We start from the raw sequence: 21,036 nt of genomic DNA on the forward strand, positions 1-21,036 counted from the left end.
ACTTTTAAGGGTCTGGCAATAACAAAAGGATGTTTCCTCACAACTTTTGTTAATATACACCCAAATGCATTTGTGTGAAATCAGTTATAGGCTAACACATAGGTTATGCATAAAATGTGAAATAACTGTAGCGCTTCTATTCCTTTTCAAGTGTACAATAATTAAAATGATTTAGATTGATTGGCATCTTGATTGTTGAGGGCAAAAACATAATCTAAATAAACTGATAACATAATGATAGTGACTTTGTGAAAAGCTCATTGTGTTAAAGATCAGGATTTTTTTTTTTCTATTTGCAGTTCAAACCCCTTGAAGAAAGGCTTTTTCAAAGGCTATTGTGGGTGCACATTCAGTGTATATTTACATGGCATGCAAGGATTAATGCTTAAAAATTAGTCCCCTGCACTTTTTATGGGAGCACTGTGAATAATTATAAATATTTTCGCAAATTGTGTAATTACCTTGTTGTGTTTGCAGACTATTTTCTGGTATGCATTTTCAGACAGCTTCAAAAATTAAATAAGCAGCTGAAGACAAAAGTTCAGCCTACCATATAAAGTACTGGCCATACTGTTGTTGTTTATATTTGCTCAGTGTGTTGACAGTATTGATTAGCTCCCACCTTCCCCTTTTCCTTCCCTTTTGATCCAAACATCTGGCATATCAGGTTTACTGTTAGGCAGGATCACTGGCACTTCACTTTGGGTGGTCCTCACCCTGCCAGACCCTGGAGAGGCAAGGTCATATACCGTATCCTTTAAGGACAGACGTAAGGTGTCCCTTTTGCCATTTAGGTGGCCAGGTTGTAACTCTCCCTCCATCTTAACAGCTTGAGGGACAGAGAGAGCAGGCTCAACATCACTTAGGCAGGTCTCATTGGAATCTTCCAGGCCCTCCATGGAGCTCTGAGACTGGCATGACAGAAGACGTTTATGTAGCTGGCAGCTAGTGGTCTCATCTATTGAGAGTGACCTTTCATTTACTGTGTCTATAGTCTGAGTAATAATGATTTCTTCCATACTAGAGGAAGATGACAAAGAGACGTTCCAAAGTTGGAGCCCACTGCTAGACTGGCTTCGGCATTTCTTGCACAAAACCTTCTCCTTCGACAGTTTTTGTGGAGGAGCAACTTTAGGACGCAACATATTGTCTTTGTACGGGGATGAGGTCTGTAGTGCTGGAGGTGGGTTGCAGCCTTTAAGGTGCCTGCTACACATTTCTTCGGTGTCAGCTTCAATGCTGACATGATCATAGTCTTGCCTTGGACTAAGGCCACAAAACTGAATATCATCAGAAAGGACAGAAGGTCTGTTGGACAGCTTGCTGGTGCAAGTGCTATTCTCAAAGCTGTCGCTCAACTGGCAGGCAAGAGGCTGCAGCTCATACTGTTCTGTCTCCCTCCCTCCGGGTTGCCGCTTTCTATGGTTCTGCTGATTGGGGCAGAGGAAACCATCACTTTCTTTATTAATATTCCTTCGAACCCGAGAACCTGTGCCACAGCCAAATGCCCCATTAGCTGAGGAATTGGCAGTCCCAGGTTCTGCAGCTGAACAGGGAGATTCCTTCTTCATGACACATGGTAGGTTTACTTTCCCGCAGTTCTTTTGAGGGCCAAAGAAGCAGCACAATGACTGGAAGAAAAAAGTGGCGAAGCCGCATGCCACACACTTAACGAGCAGGAGAAAAATTCCAAGCTTCCTGAAAACCAGTGCGGTTGCGGGTAGCATAATGATGCCCACGCAAAAATAAGCTCCAGCACCTATGGCTACTGGACATCCCATTCTCTTTAGGGAATGTGCAACCCTGCCCAGTCTGTCATTGTGTGGAGCCAGACTATATGAAATGCAATAATTGGCTACAAAGTCAACAGAGAGTCCTGCAGCTGCTGATATGAAGAGTGCTTCCACACCATTTAACTGCCATTCTAAAAGCACGAGCAGGCCAACGGTAGCAAAAACGCTTCCTCCCACAGAAATGGACACATATATGCTTAGTGGAATATTCCATGTTGTGAGCAGGAGCATTGCAAATGTGAGGGCTACTGAAAAGCCTGCCACTTCTAATGTCTCTGAACTCAGACATTGCTGAAGGTCATATAAACCTAACTGGCTTACAAACCATCCTTTCTGCAGTCCCATTGGAGCCTTCGAAATTTCCTCATTAAACCACAGCGAAACCTCTTGGTAGAATTGCGACATTCTGCTGAAGTTGAAACTGTAAAGTTGGACAGTTTTGAACAATACCACAAGGGCAATGATTCGACCCTCTGAGTCAAACCGTATGCCTCCAGCATTTGGTAAGTGGCCCTCTGTTTGCTGCTCTGACACCATCATGCTAAGGCACTGCTCGAAAAAACTTGGGGGGTAAGGAAAGGGAATGTTATTACAGCAGAAACTGAATGCATCCGCACTTTTAGAACAGCGGCGTGAGGAAACCCAGTGAATCAAGTTTTCAATGAAACACACATTGTCCTCCACTGCTTCTTGGTCAGCTGAAATGGCTGAATAGAAGCTCTGGTTTTGAATTTTTCCACATAGGTCTCGCAACCACACTTGGGCTTGAGGACTGCTCATATTGAACTCCGGATCCATAGATAAAGAGCCATTGCTATTTGGATTGAAGCGATCACCTTCATCTGATGGAATGACACCCCAAATTAGAGTCATTGTCATGGGCTCATCTTCTCCCTGCTTCATTCGCTCAAACATGAACTGGTGGCGATATTCAGCGTCATATCTCTCGAAGGGATGACTAGATCGGAACATTTGAGTTGCCCTGCCATCTGAAGTCGGCAGTTTCATGCCAGGGTCCACACATGATATGTATGTTCCTCCAGCTGCCAACACAGCAAACCAGCAGATCCATATATAGCGGAATTTTACTACTCCACAAGGCAGGATCTTTAAAAACAGTAGGTTTGATGTGTCTGAAAACCCTCGGCCTAGCATTCGAAGCTTCTGTCTAAATGTAAAAAGACAGCGCTTTCTTGAACTTGTCTCCCAGAATCCACCAGCGTTTTTTGAACAGCAGGGCTTCCACTCAGACTTTGTGACAGGGTTAGAAGATAGCACAGCATAGCGTTCATGCAAAATAAGTGTGCACGGAAGCCAAACAAGTGCAAATAACGTATTGATTAATGAGGCACTGCCAAGGTATACAGCATAGCATCTCACAGCTGTGATGCTGCTTATGTAGCCTGAGTAAAATGTAATGCTAGATGTAAGTCCTGATACTAATATCAAGTATCCCATTTCCTGTAATACCCGGTTCATTCTCTTCTCTGGGATAGGTGGTGGGTTGTGACTTAGCTGTAGTTTCCAAAAGTCAACAAAAATGAGGGCTTGATTTAGACTACTTCCTAAAAGAACAAGGACTGATGCGAGATTAAGAAGTGGAAAAAATGTTAACCGAAATGCAACTTTGTAGAAAAAATATGAGGTGAGAAGTGATAATATGACAGCAACCAGTGACATTGCTGCTATAAGTAGTGATTTGAGATATAGGCCCATTGTGAGCAAAAGAGCAAGAGCTGCAAGAAGAGGATAGACAGAGTCTCGTGCCAAGTAATACTTGAAAAGTTTTTGTTTAATGCCCAAATCCATTCCTGTTATAGTGGTCATGTTGTTTGTGAGCTCGTGACCATCTAGATGGTCCAAATATATCTTCATCAATGGATCTCCTTTCTCAACTGGTAGAAATAGAAGACTATATTTTAGGGATGGGACCTTATATTCAACAGTCAGTGGCCCCAGGAAGTCTTTGTCCACAAGGTAGTGAAGAATCTGGAAGATCATTGGCTGCTTACAGCGGTGTGGGACTGATGCACAGCGGCCAAATTTACTCCTCTCAGTACATGATGCTACCAGACTTCCATCGTGGTAGTAAGGAGCACAGAATCTGAGCAGGCCTAGACTTTCAGACACCTGTTGGGCAGTCAGACTGAAGCAGGAGGAAACATTGTTGAGAAGAGCCAAATAGTTTCCCAGAGACCAACTTGGACAGCACTCATTCTTCACCATGGAGCTGTCTAAGTCTGATCTAACCTGGCAAAGATGATCAAATTGGGTCCCAGAACGGATCTAAAACAAATAATAAAAATAACTTTACTTGCATATTACAGAAACATTATTAAAGCAATGTTAATTACAACTTTCTTATCCGAGAAAAAATAAATAATTGTTTTAATTAATATACCATGTCGTATTTTCAATGTAATGGCACTGGATATTGTATCACTTTCAAGCTTAAAATAGGACCCATCAGTATCATAAAAGTAGTCCATGAGACTCATGCGTCATATTCCAAGTTCTTCTTTTTCAGCGAACTCGAAGTCTGTTGCACATTCATGAGTGCATGAGAGAAGCTGCTTCACAAAACTTGTCGTTTTTAGCTCTAGACAAAGCAAGTTCTCACATGAACACATGACACTGTGCACAAGCTTCTCTGATAGCACTCATGTATGTACCATGGATGTCAAAAATCACTTCAAACCTATTATATGCCCTCTGATGACTTTGCATGAATTAGCTTTCTGATGGTTTGGGGTTTTTCCTTAAGCTTTAACCTAAGGCACAATCCACTGCCATTGTATTGAAAAGACGGTGTGGAATATCTCCTTTTGTGTTGATCATAAGAAACAAAGTCATACGATTTTAAAATAACATGAGGGTGAGTAAATAATGACAGAATTTGTGGGTGAACTATCCCTTAATGAATGTTTCAAGCACTTTACAGTTTTATTGCTTTAAAATGAGATTCTATAATATCTAAATCTGATTATTTATGTGTGCTGAATTGATCACATGTCAGCTAAAACACTGCATAATCTTCCTTAAAGGTGCATTATGTAACAATTTTCATGTAATATTCGCCCTTTTTTTGCCAATGTGTGAATGGCTTGTAACGCAACTTAAAAAATTTGCCCTTCCCTGACTTCCAAGGTTGCCTATTAAAGTCTGTAGACTGATTTTCATGTGAAGGGAGCGGGTCACTTTTGCCTGGAAAATCCAAAGGTTGTAACGTTTATGTGTACTCCCGAGAGCCTTGCCTCAGACAGTAGCTTCTCTTGCGCTATTCAAAAGCGACAACAAACTGCAACACTAGGTAACGTTATCTTAGAGATGGAATCCAGCAAACGTCCGGCTCCCAGCACAACACCGACTCCTACACAATCTAAAAAACATTTATCTACTGAATCCCATCTGGCTAAGCGGTAATGTGGTTGTGGTCAAGCGAAGACTAGAGTGAACATCAGCAGAGCATTTGACACCTGGAGGGACCTTTGCTCAGGGTATCAAACTGACCCTGAATTCTACTTATTGGACAGGTAAGCCTACAAAACTGTAAAGCATGTGAGATGTAGTGCCATAAGAATTGATCTGTGTCATTTTAGCTAAACTACAATAACACATGAAATGAATGCTAGACGATGTTTAAGATAATGAAAAAAGACCCATTCATTAGTGTAACATAACTTGGTTATACAGAAAATGGATATATTCTATTATTATAAAATAATAGCACATCGATATATCAAAATGTCAGTAGTGATGGAATCACATCAACACTGAATTGGGTCAACATACTCATAATGTACAATCTAGTTTATAAACCACTACTGTCATCATCCACCAAATTTATCTAACAGCTATTGATAAAGCTGGCTAGCTAGCTAACACGACATAGGCTATCCTATAAATGAAGTCAATGTATAATGCAAAGAAAAGTGAATTTTCAAACAACATTCTTGCATAGTCAGACCTATATCCACACTTTGTTTTAGCCCTGTTCCAGCATTGGATATTGAAATATAATATACATTCTCAAACTTTGTAGTAAAACAATCATAACTGTGTAATTTTAATTATGCTACCTCATCTGTCAGCATGATGCTTGTGAATCACATTCAGTCTCTTTGTACGTTATGTCATTGTTTTGTTCGATGCTCGCTCGCTTGCGTCCCTAAGGAGTGTGTGCACGAGCAACAGGTAGCTGGCTGCAGTTCACTTAACAGCCACAGGTGTCATTAATAACAAGAATTCCTGAATCTTGCAAACTGCACCTTTAAGGACTTATGAATATTATCTTCCTTTAATAAATGTAGTCTTTGGTTTACCTGTGTCAGTTCCATCTGGCACATGGAGTAAATTGCCTTTAGACTCCAGAGACTGGCAGAGTTTCCTGAGCGGAATACCAGCTGAGCATAATGCTCTCCTACAAAACCACAGATTGGGTGATAGAAAACAGCATAACATAAAATATGCTGTGCACCATTTCCTGATATTTTATACAATATGGTTCATATTGTAAATTCTTATCTTACCTGGGGCATTACAGAAAAAGTTGTGCTCGGTGTAATCTCTGTGCAACATTCTCCTTGGCCGTTGTCGTAATTGAGGTTGAGCCCTACTTGTGTCCTCTCTGTAAGCCAAATACATTTTTTATAAATATAAATAAAACAATATATTGGGGAAAGCAGTCAGATTTAGTTAATAAATCAGTACTTGAAACATCTTTATTAACAGACCAAAAACAATCAAAAAAACATTAAGTTTTTATATGATAATTATGCATGCCGTTTTTATGACAAATATTTGAGAGCCATACATCACAAAGCAGGACTATCTACGTGAACTTCAAAAACAGCTTCTAAAACATACTTTCCTTTTATACATTCATATATTTATATTAAACTAAATTCTTGATATTCAAAAAAGTTCACTTCCATATTATTTGTCAACTTCTCTAATATACAGTATGTTTAGTATCATGCGATCACAAAGCAATACCCTGCTGTAGTTCTGTCTCCGAGTTGCCATGGAGCTGGGGACAGTGATTTTCCAGGCCCAGTGTTTTGCTGTAATCTCATCCAGGTTGCGAGCCTGATGCTGATTTCTGTTCCACGAGGTTCAAATCCCTGTGAGGTCCGATCAAAGACTCATCAGTGGTGAATGGAAACTTTAAAAATTAACTGAAGTCATTTGAAGTGTACATTTACAATTCCGATGATGAATAAGTCCACCACTGGTCAGTTAAAAGGAAAAGTTCACACAAAAATGATAATTCTCTCATCATTTACTCACTGTTATATAGTCTCAAACTCGTATGACTTTCTTCCACAGAACACAAAGATATTTTAATGGGGATATGATATCTGTTTGTCAATACAATGCAAGTGAATGTTTACCAAATTTTCAAGTTCCAAAAAGGACATAAAGGACTTCAGTGGTTTAGTCAATGTCTTCTAAAGAGATCCAGTTGGATTCTGGCCAGAACAGACCAAAATAGAACTTCTTCACTGTACACTTTACCATTGCAGTCTCTAGGCATGATCATGATTTCTAGTGCTTGATACAAGGCAGAGTGCTAGATGGAGCTAGGAAGTATAATCTAGTTTGAAATCATGATCGCAAAGGAGACTGCTGTCAAGATGCATAGTAAAAAAGGAGTTACATTTTGGTCTATTCTCACCCAAAAACGTGTATGGACAAACAGATATCATATCTCCATTAAAATATCTTTGTTTCCATGGAAGAAAGAAAGTCATATGATGTTGGGATGGCATAAGGAGGAGTAAATTATGAGAAAATTATAGTTTTTGGGTCAACTATTTCTTTCATTATCTGAAATGTATTCAAGGCGAAAATAAACTCTTGTCTAGTCTAGTGGCGTTCTAGGCACAAACCTTTTGCTAACAATTCAGTGCTTGACAATTCACTTCTTATGCATTCACAGATGCATCCCTTTTAGCATGCAATATAATAGCTGTTCTACTCTGTACAGAAAGTACAAGCAGATGCATTAATGTAACATTAAGAGGGTGCAAGACAAGACACATTTCTCATTTATTTTGGACATGATGGAGAACTAACCTGTAAAGGGTCAGAGAAGTCTGGCAGGGGACCAGTCAAAATCCCAGCAAGAGAACAGGCAAACAGAACTACTGTACATGAAATGAGTACGGCCAATGGGTATTCCACTATGACCTGTGAATAGCTGGAACATTTTAAAAATCAATGGTGTTAACAGCCAAATTGAATTGCCGTATGGACCATTAACCTAATGATACTGCTGGTAGTCTCCACTTAGTTTCACATGAACAATCTACTCACTACAAATAGCCTTGGTTCATTTTTGAATCCAAAAATGTACATAATGTTATGTTAATGTGGATTATTGTATAACCATAATAATAATAAAATCATAATACATAATGTATAATTTATTTGTGCAGTGAATTTCATATTATTAAACAAAATATTGTCATCTCACCTTCTTGGAATCCTACGTAGACCATCATCCCTATTGAATAGAAAGACATAATTATAACATTTTTAAAATGCTTAAAACAACTAAGCAAATGTCTAGTAGAACAGATAATTAGGTTAGGCAAAAGTCTGGACCTCACTGTCACCATGTGACATTGTACAGGCTTGTGGTTACTGCCATCATGAGATCCACGAACCCAATGGCATTGCATTTTATTGTGACCTGAAGGCAGGTGAGATGGACTGCAGCTATGGACAGTCTTAACAGGGTTCACCGAACAGTCTGCTGGATGGAAAGCATTCATTTGACCAGGATAGACATTGCTATCAAGTGACTGTTTGTGGCCACAGCAGGGGCATATTTTGGGCTGTGGTGAGTGATAGGCGGAGCCCTGTGATACTTGGCGGTGGAGGAGAGTACAGTTGTGTGACTTGGATGGACTGCTGCTGTTCTCCTCTATCTTGACCATGAACATCTGACCAGTCGTGCTGTCATTGTCCGGAGGACACAGAGAAACCTCAGGGATCTCGCTGCAAGAGAAAGGGTAACATCATTAAATGTCTCCAGTATCATATACCAAATGATATTGATTTATATTTAAGCTTTAAACACATCATTGAACAAACAACAGATTGCTGTAAACTGTAATGTAAAATTATTAGTTGTCTCACTTTCAAAATACTTAAAGGAATAGCTACACCAAAAATAAACCTTCTGTCATCATTTACTCAACCTTATGTATTTTAAAACCTGTATGACTTTCTTCTGTGGAACACAAAAGGAGTTATTCTATAGCAGAATGAACATAGCAAAAGCTGTTCTTTTCCATACAGTAAAACTTATGCTGACTACAGCTGTGAGGCAATGCAATATTTCAGTGAATAATGACATGTGTGGGGCAGTGGTGGCTCAGTGGTTGAGGCTCAGGGTTACTGACCAGAAGGTCGGGGGTTCAAGCCCCAGCACCACCAAGACGCAAGGCCCTTGAGCAAGGCACTTAACTCCAGGTTGCTCTGGGGGACAACTTATTATTGTCCCTGTAATAAGTGCACTGTAAGTCGCTTTGGATAAAAGCATCTGCCAAATGCATAAATGTAAAATGTAAATGTAAATGACTTCAATTTCAGTCTGTTCCTCACACAAAGCTATTGTATGTCTTTAGAGGACTTGGAATAGAGTGCACAAATTGTATAGACTTCTTTTATGATTCTGTAATGGTGCTTTTTTGTCCTTTTTGGGGCTTGACAACCCAATAGATCAGACATTCTGTTATACTTCTCTTTTGATGTTCCATGGAAGAAAGAAAGTTGAGTTAGGAACAACATTGAGTGACATGAAATGGTCCCATTTTTGGGTGAACTACCCCTTTAAGTATGCACAGTTCTTCTGTCTGAACAATATGCCTCCACCATGTACAGTTTCTTTCTGCATCTTGCCAGGGAAAATTTGAATATTTGAGTGCACTGCTGAATTACTGGCAACATATATTAGATTAGCAATGATGTCTTAAAAATGTATCAGCGAAATGCTTGAAGGCTCTATTATGCCAAGTAGTAGAGACTCCATCAGCTTACCCAGTCAAATCGCAATAAAAGCCTGTTCATATGGAAAGGAAAATAACTATGACTTCCAACTGAACTTCACAGAGATTAAATATGAGCTATTAAACAACAGTCAGCTAAATAACAGACCACCTTAAAGAGCCAGATTTTAAAGCTGATGTAACTTTTTCTGTGTTAATATACTTTCTCCTATCCCAGCTTAATATGTAGAGACAAATATTTCTTTGCTTTGAAAATTGCTGTTTGTTTTGAGCTGTTCAGACCCACCCCAACAACATTACTCAACCAATGGCGTGAGATGAGGGTGGGACTATCTATTTGTTTGACCAATGGCAGACAGGGGCGTATTCAGAAATCTGTTTTGAAAACAATGTTTACATTTCCAACTCTGTTTGGTGGCGCTAGTGGCACAGAAATTATATACTAAAGCTTTAAGATTCAATATTCCTTTATTCATCATTCAGTCATTACAAACACTAAACTTTAATGAACTCACATGCCTCTGATTTCATATAGAATTAGTGGAAGTGTTTTGAAGTGTTTACCATAATCAGTCTAATCAGAAGTTACTTTGCTGAAATGTAGATGTGATAATTTTGAAATAAAGTAGATGTGAGATATTAAAGTGTAATAGACCTTAATGTCCTGATAAACGCCATACGAAATTGAAGAACGAATGGGTGTGACATCATTTATAACAAAATTTGGCCAAAAAGAAAGTGTTTTTGTGTTTGTTTCGGTGGTTCGTAACAGCTTGCCTGGGCAAACTTTTAGCAAAACTTCCTACCGGCTGCTAAACATCTTCTTACTGCCATTGGTTCACATCATTGTTAGGTGTGACCTGAAGCTCCACCTACATTGAGGCCAACAGCTTATTCCCGTTCACTGCGTTCAATCACTAAAAACCAGTCAAAATGAACACACCGGCTTTCAGTTATTAGCGAGCTGGTGAAAATGTACCTACATCTGTAAGATCGGTCTTGTAGAGACTTTTCCAAGAACATGTCATGCATTGTTTTGTTTAATTGGTCTACAAAAGGGTTCAAATCTACTCAAATACTCTTAAGTTCCAATTCACTCTAATATGCAGCTTCACTCATGTGCCCTCTGCAGTGAAAGCCATTCACACATCTGTCTGTAAGATAAGGTAGCATATGTAAGGTATGCCTGTCATCATTCTTTTGTCTGTATTCTTTCCAGTAACACTCTTTTATAAAACAATATTGGCAGGTGTTTTATTGTCATCAGAAATTACTATAACAGAGTGTAATCGGCGCATATTATGGCCACGTATATCATATTAACGCATCATGAATTCAGAATATAAAAAAAGAGTAATTGCACATTTTATACTACATGCAGTATATATTACTTTAAATCATTATCGAGTGATTAAAAAAGTATCTTTTACTGATCTAGTATCAGCCTTTAGTCAGTGTAGACACAAGGCAGTGAATGATAGACACGCAATCCGTTCAATGGGTTGTACTATCTACTGTAATTGTAGATCATGTATAATTATAACAACCCCTTTCCAGCATTATTTATTCTTCCCCATTTGCTCCAATAGCAAATGAATAAATCTACTATTACATTTCCACAACTTTCCACAAGTGGAAAAAACGAGAGAGTGATGGATAACAACAGTCAGAAGAGAGAAGGTGCCAAATGTACCAAATTTCACTCCCTCAGCAGCTTAGAAGCCCAACTGCAACCGTGGTAACAGTTTTTTTTAAACTAACACCAGGGCAATATACACAAAGAATAATGTTTTAAATTTACACTACATAATTACCACATTTAAAATGTAAAATATAAAAAAGTTCACCATGAAAAAGGTCTATTTTTCATTGGACAGACAACATGTGGGCATATATGTACAAGAACAGCAGCAGGTGCAGAGAGCCCCATTTCATTCAGTCTTGCTAAAGAACAGCAGGGGAAAGCACTCTACATTTTACTGACTGACAGCATATAATACACCTGAGTAAAATACACTTTTATATAGCAGTCTCTGTGGATCAATTGCTGCAAACAGAACTGCAAAAATAGTAGCAGGAAATGTAATGCAATGTAATGTGTAATGCAATCATTATTCTTAGTCAGATACAGTGAACTACTGCTGCATTAAAGGGATCGTTCACCTAAAAAAGGAACATTTTGTCATATAGCATTGTTCTCAACCAGTACGATTTTCTTTTGGGGAACACAAAAGAAGCTATTAGGCAGAATTTTAGGGTCTGATAGCCTCAGTCACTGTTCATTTTCATTGCATCTTTATTCAATACTCTGCAATTCTTCTTTTGTGTTCCACATAAGAAAGAAAGTCATATTGGGTGAACTATCCATTTAAAGCGAGTATGCCCTTTCCAGGGTCCTGACACAATGAAGGTATCGTGCTGTATATTACCCCAATGATCTAAAAGAATTATATAGTTCTCATTACAAGGGTAAAATACTGCATTCTTTCAACATATGTTAACTAAAAGCTCAGCAAAACATTTACAATAATAACCATTTTCTGATGGTTTGCTCGTGTGAAATTCGGCTGTGTAAATGCAGTCATTTCAATGGTCATCAGAAAGAGCACAGGCTTAATTTGATTTGACAGCTCTGCAGCTGCTTCGTCTAGGCAGAAAGTCTGCAGTGCCAGGACTCAGAAGTGATGGTTGTGTGACCAGACAGACAGTTCAGCGTAAGACAAGGACAAAAAACTGAAAGTTTGCGCTTTTTATCATGAGGTTCTGTCCTTAATCCCTTTGTAAAATAGCTCAGAACAATTTAAGGATATGGAAAATTTACCTTAAAGAATATCATTATGAATTTGCTCATACAAGCCCCTATTTAACTACTGTCAGCTTAAAAAATTGACAAGAGCTATTTACTAAATATTTAATTCACTGACTCCCTATATGACACAGTTTATGAACTGATGTGTTCATAAATAAATATTCTATAAATGACAAAGAATTTCAAATTGTTTATTTTTTTTAACTCTTGTGTGCTAGGAGCCATGATGTGGAATAAATGCTTGAAATTTAAAAGAAATAAAAACTATTTGGTTTGACAGATGTCCTCATAGCATTTCAGTGGATATCAGTCGTGTTGGCTGGCAAACATTGACTAATATATTGCAGTATAATGGGCACTTACGTCAGACCACTGACAAAAATAACTGGACTGATTCACATAGGGGTGAATAAGTGTAGTGTCACTTCGCTCACATGCATACTGTATGTTGTTGCATTCTGTATGAATAGCAAAGTAAAAAAAAAAAAAATTATAATAATTAATAGGGATAAGACATGGGATATTTCATATGCCATTTTCTAAACCTTGGACTTAGGATGGACCACACAGAACCTCACCGAATTACCGGCCAGGTTGAACTGCGATGCACCTCCCTGATCTCTGCCTGCATCACCTCGGTCTATTGATGGACTACACTCTTGAAATGGAATATATAGACTATCAATTGCCAACAAAACCCTTCATCAGTCAATTAACAAGGACAATTGCATCTATGTAAACTTCTGCAGTTAATCCAGGATGGACTTCAAAGATATTAGTCATTAATCTTACAGTCCATACAAAATATTTGTTTAAACACTTATAATAATTTTAAACCATGATTTTAACTATACATATATAAGTATATGTATAATATAAGTAATATTTACATTATATTCATGATGTTAGCCAGAGGGAACTGCCCCCAGTGAGTCTGGTTTCTCCCAAGGTTATTTTTCTCCATTAATCAACATCTTATGGAGTTTTGTGTTCCTTGACACAGTCGCTTTCAGCTTGCTCACTGGGGTTATAAATACAATTATCATTGAATTACTTATTTTTAAACACGATTCACAATTGTATTTTATCTAATTACACTAATGACTCATAGACATTATAGACATTACAGTTTGATTGTCTGTTAATGCTGATCTTCTGTAAAGCTGTTTGAAATTATGTGTGTTGTGAAAGGCGCTATACAAATAAAAATGACTTGACTTGACTTAATGGTTCAGTGTCATGGATTTTCTGCTCCACAAAACAACAGTTTTGCATCTTTGTGGATTTATCTAGATTGAATCCCCATTCATGCATCTCATTGTGATAGCTACATTTCCTCCATACTAACAACCTGTGCCTAAAAACATGTGCGTGATTGATTTAACAGCTCAGAAATGTAATCCCTAACCAAAAGAAGCATATAAATGACATTGCCACCAGACTATACCATATCCCAGGCTTGTTTGTGGCAGTTTTGTTTTGGGAGATGAGCCACTTGCTTTTGTGTGCAGGATATGTGCAGCCATTTTAAGCAACATAAACAACAGATAATAACATGGAACAAAACCTTTGATTAACAAATCAAAGGCTGCTTAGAGGGGCCCATGTGTGTGCTTGCATTGGAAAATAAAGACTAGGCTTCTCCTGAGAGGGTCATACTCAAACATGAGTCATTGCTGCTTCAGCTGGATCTTCTCCACCAAAGCTGGAGAACGTATCACGCCATCTGCTCCCCATTACTTTGATCTACAGACAGATTTCATCATTAATGTTAATCATTGTCGATGTTAATGGAACAGAGAACCTGCACCTAGCTATGCTGAAGCAAAATGTCTCACTCATAGTAACAGATGAGCCCTGTGATTAACATGCTTATGAGTCAATCGCCTAACACCTCTATTTAGTCCTAGAACGCTGTGTAGTTCATTATTAGAATTACTCCAGACAAAAATGAATATTACTAATAAGGAAACAGGAAAACAACAACATAAAGAAAGAATTGGAATATGGATCATTGACAAATAATTTTTTTGAGTAATCCTTTAAAAATATCAAAGTTCGTTGAATGTAAATATTTAATGACTTTAAAAATGTAGAGTAATCATCAATTAAAGGTCATTTTAATACAAGTGAGAGTACACAACTTAATCATTCATTTTCAAAATGTTTTCAAATATATTTTTCAAGGTAAAAATATATTTTATTTAAATTAAAAATTTTTACAGTCATGAGTGTCTAGGGATCCTTTGTTTTCTGATTTTATTGTCAAATGACAACAAAATAGCAACAGAATGGTTGGTTACACCACCTGATTTTAAATTGGTGTACAAACGTTTTTCAAATATTGACAATATTTTAAAGCAAAACTGTCTCACTGATTTAAAAAAAAAAAAATATATATATATATATTAGAGGTAACTAGAGGTCGACTGATATATCGGTTTTGCTGATTAATCAGCACCGATAACGCTTTCTGGAACTATCGGTTATCTGCAAAAATACACACCGATAATGTTCCCCTGTTGTGTCCCATTGTGTCCGGTGCTGGATCAGCTGGGAAGGGCACGCTGTCATTATACAGTATAGAGAGTGCCCTCTAGAGGTGAAGTAAAAACTATCACTGATGCCTCGTGGTGGTTGTTTTGACACGTGAGACTGCACGTTGAATGCAGCACAACACTGCACGGAGCTGAACAATGCAGATTTAAAACACCAACAACTAAAAGGTATGTATACAGTACATGTTGTCATATCATTATAAAGGAATTAATTTCTTGAATAGATGCTGCATTAATAGAGAACAGCAATATGTTTGAAGACCAGGCTGAGAGGACGCTAACATTAAAGCTAACCTCAAGCGGTTAGAACAATGTGACAAAAAACACGCAAGTCATACCCAAATGTTAAAATAAAATGTATTATATATATATATATATATATATATATATATATATATATATATATATATATATATATATATATATATATATATATATATATATATATATATATATATATATATATTATATATTTGCATTAGTTTATATCCAGTCACGTTTATTCTTTAGCCAGCTAAGTTGTATATTTAAAGATATCTTCATGCAGTCAAGAGTAACGTATAAACAAATCAGAAACACATCTGATTTTAATTCATTTTTTATCCTCACAGTAATAAGTATTTTTGTAATTTGGATTAGATAATCATCACGTGAATTGTGTGTGTGTGTGTGAGACGAGTTTCTTGGAGAATTTAAATGAGCGTAACAGTGCAAAATACAAACAAATATATCACTGAATCTAACAGAAGCGTAAAAAAAAGCACAAGACATTGCAATTCACTAGTTTGCCCTAGTTTCACATTAAAGACCTCTCACAATAAGTGAAGTGATCAGCCAATGGAAGACATGCAATAGCTCTGTGAATGTCTCTTTTTAAATAATTTTTTTTTTTTACATTACATATGTTATTTACATTTATGCATTTGGCAGACGCTTTTATCCAAAGCGACTTACAGTTCAATTATTACAGGGACAATCCCCCCAGAGCAACCTGGAGTTAAGTGTCTTACTCAAGGACACAACAGTGGCATCTTGGTGGTGCTGGGGCTTGAACCCCCGACCTTCTGGTCAATAACCCTGAGCCTCAACCACTGAGCCACCATCCATTATGCCGAGTTTACATTACACGATTTTAAACCCGATGACAGTTTTGTGGAGATTACAGACAAAAGACTGATATCGTAAGCAAATCAGAGCTCGCTCCCGTGAGCGAAGATTGCAATGTTTGAAATATCAAAGATGCGATTTGAGAGAAGCGATGTCAGCGAGATATCTAGTATGTTAAATATCTGAACCTGTCTGCGATTCCAAATCGTGCAATGTGAAATATGTTTTGACTGAATACAACTGCAGCGTTGACCAACAGCCAATGAGAGAGCAAGAAACGGGGCACGGGATGTTTCAGTGGGAGAAGTCCTGATGTACCTGCAACAGAACATCAACTAGCGGCTGCGGTATTAAGAAAGTCTCATTGGACTGAAGAAATGGAGGAAAAATTTGTGGAACATTGACAGGAGCACCAGTGCCTGAAATCTGATGTTTCCTCTGAACTTTACCACAACCGGGCGGAGAAAGAGAAGAGTTAGAGAGAAATTGCCAGTTATCTAAGTCAGGTGAGCAAATAGGTAGATTTTTCAGTTGGAGGTACTTTTTCATATTGTAACAATAAATGATATGATTAAAAACATACACATCATATTCTGAAATGCATAACATGATCATGCATTTGTTTTCATATCTCGTATCACTTCTCATGTGTAGTCTGTTTGAAACGTAATTTGGATTTGTTGGGAATTCGTCAATAGTGAAATGTCTTGTAATGTGTTCACCCCTTTCGCCGATTCGTCTTGTAATTTGAAAATGCTACAACTTCCATGACAAGACAGACAATTGTGCAATATGAACGGTACCACAATCCAACATCTTTGAAAGTCATGTAGTGTGTAGGAGGCAAAAGTCATTGTTTACGTAGAACAGCGCTCCATGATCGCTCGTAATACTAATACAATACTAAAGCTAGGAAATAGCTTTAAACGGCTTTAAACTAACAACTTCTGCATTAAGGTTCATCACAGCTGAGAGACACAACAGACTGAATGATTACAGAACTCAAGGTGCTTACCTCTTACCGGGACTTGGACACACTGTTTAAAATGGCAGAGGACATTGCGGTTTCTATAGTGAAAGACTCTTGCGCACCAGCTACCGTGAAATAGAGAGAATTACCTCTGCTTGGATGGCTATATTACACTGAGAAAGCTGATCTTCAGAAAGCTAACAGCATCTCTGCTTGGGTGTGGCAACAGGTGATCGCACACGCTCCGTCTCTCTTTCTCTCTCACTCACACATAAACGCACACATCCATCCATCCATCCTTGTTTAACCAATAACTTGTTAGAAACCGCACAAGCCATGATACTATTTATGAAGTGACATTTTTGAATTACAAACGAAGGCTTGAACCAGCAATGGCAGATTCTGATCCGCCGTGTAATAAAGTAGTTCCATGCACAAATGCGTTTTTATGACCGTACTCAGTTTTTCCAATTTTTTTCAAATTTACTATTTCATTGAACTTTTGTATATAAGCAGTATCACACTCACAATCATGCTGATATAGGGCCATATCACACTCTTGCATGTGTGATACTGCTTAAATATCATTTTCAAATTGCTGCAAATTTATGTAGCTAATGATAATTTATTTTGAGACAAAATACATATTTGTAATTTTCAGTTTTGTTCAAGTTGATTAAATCAAAAAATTTTCAACAACTGTCCAATAAATGAAAGGATAGTGTTTGGGGTAAAAAAGCCCCCTGTTGTAGGGACTAAAGGCCCTTCATAAAACACATTGTTTATCATTAGGTGGACAAATAGATTTGTTTTAAAAATATTCAAAGTGGGCTAGTATAGACTTATCTGATCACAATGGAGATTCATCTTTAAATGTTATGAAATGCCAAATGTGATTTAAATGAACAGAAAATTGTTAACCCTTTCTGTAATGGTTATTTTGAACAAGCATTATCTTAATTTGTCACTTAAATTGCACCTATTATGCCCCTTTTCACAAGCTGTAATTTAAAACTTTGGTGTCCAAAGAATGTGGCTGTGACGTTTCCGTTCAAAATACCCTACAGATCATTAATTATACCAATTTTTGGGTAGGAATAAAAATTAGCTGTTTTTGTGTGTGTCTTTAAATGCAAATGAGCTGGTGCTCCCCGCCCTGTATCAAGATTAGGGTGGAATTTTGACATCTCTGCTTTGGATAACCATAAGCAATATGACTGACAGCGAAAATGGTGGCGTTCAGCCCTATATGTTTGAACCAGAGACAGGTTCCGAATGGTTGTTTCAACACACACAAATACTGTTACAACGTTCGCTATGAGCTATAACAAAACAACACACACACACAAACAAACATGTTGAACATGTTGTGTAATGTTCACTTATTAATTCACTTAATGTACAGGTGCTGCAGTGTCTGTCAACAGTCGTGGGCAGGGCCTGTACAAAGTGATGTCACTTTGAACAGAATCTGCGAGCGGCTTGTTCTGAGACAGTGCTTATGATTAATGGGGATTTTAAAAAAAAAAGGACTGGGTGTATTTTTATTATTATAGGGTGGTTATGTACACACACTGCTAACACACATTTATGTTCAAACACTATGTAAAAGTGAATTTTGCATAATAGGTGCCCATCAAAAAAACAACAACAACAACCAAAAAAGGATCTTACAGTCTAAAAAGTATTTGTCCAATTTGACAAATTTTGCCCTATAACTATTTTCACTAAATTTACACAATATCACTTTAACCCCCCAGGGGGCCTTCTACCCCAAGTGTGGGGCAAAGGGCTCCCTCACCACTTTTTTTATTTTTAATTTTTTTAACAAAATTAATTTAAATCAAAACAACCTTCCATTGTTATTTCATTTATTTTCATACAAATTATGTTGCTTCATCAATACTCAATAAAAAGACATTTATTTTTTTCAATCTTGATACACTTTGTGACCAGTAAAAAAAGCGCATTTTCCTTAAGGTGTGCATTTAGACACGTTGCACCCTACACTAGAAACAGATAAGCATTAACCCACCAAATAGATGGTAGTCCTACCTACGACGCTCCTTTTGTACTTTCTACTCATTGCCCGGCAGTGACACGGAGCGAGTTGTATTTTTCCTTTGTAAACCAAAGCCAAAGTGGGACTGACAGAGCGACACGTTCCAACATATTTGCAAAAAAATACGCATTTTCGCTCACAAACACACTTACAGTTAAATAATGAGCCCTGTAAGCCGACTGTATCACTCACTGCTTCCACATACAGTATCAAACACGTACCTTTGAGGTGCATTCTGAGAAGGTCCCTCTGTTGTGGACGAATCTATGATTTCAGCATCATCACGCTCTCTAGAAATGGAAACCGTATCCATGCTGACACAGACGCCTTTAATAACAAGCTGGAATCTGCCCGTCTCTAACAGATCAGTAATTCTGTGCACAATGCAATCGATTTTGGGATGCAGTTTCTGGTCGTGGCGCTAGGTTGGAGAGTGAGTGCATGTGGGCTGGTCCATCGTTTCTTATTGGACGTCGCTGGTGTGTGATCTAAAGGTGTTGACAGTGAGTTGATCGGTCGCTGTTCACCCGAGGGTGGTGCTGGAGAGAAGAACAGATTCGCAGCCCTACATGGTTGTGCAGCTAAATCCAAATTGGAAATTAAAGTGATATTTTATACATTCCCAAAACCCCACTCCCCACAAAGTCATATATGACAAGAAGCTGCAATGGTTTGCTGCATGCAGTGCAATACAGTCATGACCCTTTATATTTGATGTATGTCATTGTCAAATTATTGTTTTTAATGATTAATAAACTGTAGGCTATGCATTTTATATATTTAAGTTGGAGCAGACACTTGATAAAATGAGCTACCAGAGATTGCATAGTGGTTGGTCCTGCCAAATAACCTATACAGCCACTTATAACAGATACTGCTGATGCAGTAGAATTGCCCTTTTGGATACAAACAGCAAATTATGAGCTTTATTTTGACACAATATGTGCGATAACAACACACACATTTACAGTATATAACTGAGCTGTGAAATGGTTATAATGACATTCGTCACAAACCTTAATTGCATTTAATTTATCTTAAAAAATTGTCTTTAGTCTTCACGCCTTGATAATTTTAATGCCGTTTATCGGCTTACCCCAAAAAAACATTGCTAGACTAAGGTATGTCCAAAATGCAGCTGCAAGGGTCCTCACCTCCACAAGGCGCTCTGCCCACATCACCCCTCTTCTGCATGATCTCCACTGACTACCTGTTGCATCCCGTATTCAATTTGAGATGATACTCCTAACATTGAAGGTTTTAAACGGACTTGCTCCATTTTATTTGTCTTATGTACTTCACCTTTATTTGCCTACTCGGTCTCTTAGATCTTCTGAACTTGGCCTTTTGTCTGTTCCTAGATCTCGATTGTCCACAGTAGGTGGAAGGTCATTCTGAGCTTTTGCTCCTAAGCTATGGAATGCATTACTCCTTACTCTTCATAATATTTCTTCTCAATCCACTTTCAAGACCCAGCTGAAAATGTATCTATTTGCAGTACATTTTCAGTAACAATTTATATATATATATATAATTTACACTGGTGGCCGTGGTTTGGAATAATGTACAGATTGTACTTCACAAAGTACAGTCAGGACATTACTGATGTATAAAACAGCACCACTATTTGAAAAAAGTCATTTTTGATCAAATCTAGACAGGCCCCATTTACAGCAGCCATCACTCCAACACCTTATCCATGAGTAATCACACTAAGTA

At 37.8% G+C, this 21,036-nt stretch overlaps 1 protein-coding gene across 1 annotated transcript; it reads right to left on the reverse strand.

Annotated features, from left to right (window-relative positions):
• Window positions 1-597: 597 nt before the first annotated feature.
• disp2 (dispatched homolog 2 (Drosophila)) lies at window positions 598-19,641 on the reverse strand. The gene is made up of 8 exons (XM_052144937.1): window positions 19,539-19,641; window positions 8,403-8,798; window positions 8,272-8,301; window positions 7,872-7,995; window positions 6,789-6,916; window positions 6,323-6,420; window positions 6,116-6,213; window positions 598-4,079 (listed from the first exon to the last, which is right to left on the reverse strand). Exons 1-8 carry the CDS (start codon window positions 19,628-19,630, stop codon window positions 612-614), a joined length of 4,434 nt encoding a protein of 1,477 aa, XP_052000897.1. The 5' UTR covers window positions 19,631-19,641; the 3' UTR covers window positions 598-611.
• Between the last annotated feature and the right edge of the window lie 1,395 nt (window positions 19,642-21,036).

Source organism: Xyrauchen texanus, chromosome 16 (assembly GCF_025860055.1).
Source record: "Xyrauchen texanus isolate HMW12.3.18 chromosome 16, RBS_HiC_50CHRs, whole genome shotgun sequence".
In the NCBI taxonomy this organism is placed as follows: Eukaryota; Metazoa; Chordata; class Actinopteri; order Cypriniformes; family Catostomidae; genus Xyrauchen; species Xyrauchen texanus.

Coding starts and splice junctions, on each gene's coding strand:
- disp2 (XM_052144937.1), bottom strand. CDS start 19,630: ATGGATACGGTTTCCATTTCTAGAGAGCGTGATGATGCTGAAATCATA. Junction 6,421..6,788: donor GGAGACAGAACTACAGCAGG/GTATTGCTTTGT, acceptor TTTGGCTTACAG/AGAGGACACAAGTAGGGCTC. Junction 4,080..6,115: donor GCCAGATGGAACTGACACAG/GTAAACCAAAGA, acceptor TATTTGTTTTAG/ATCCGTTCTGGGACCCAATT.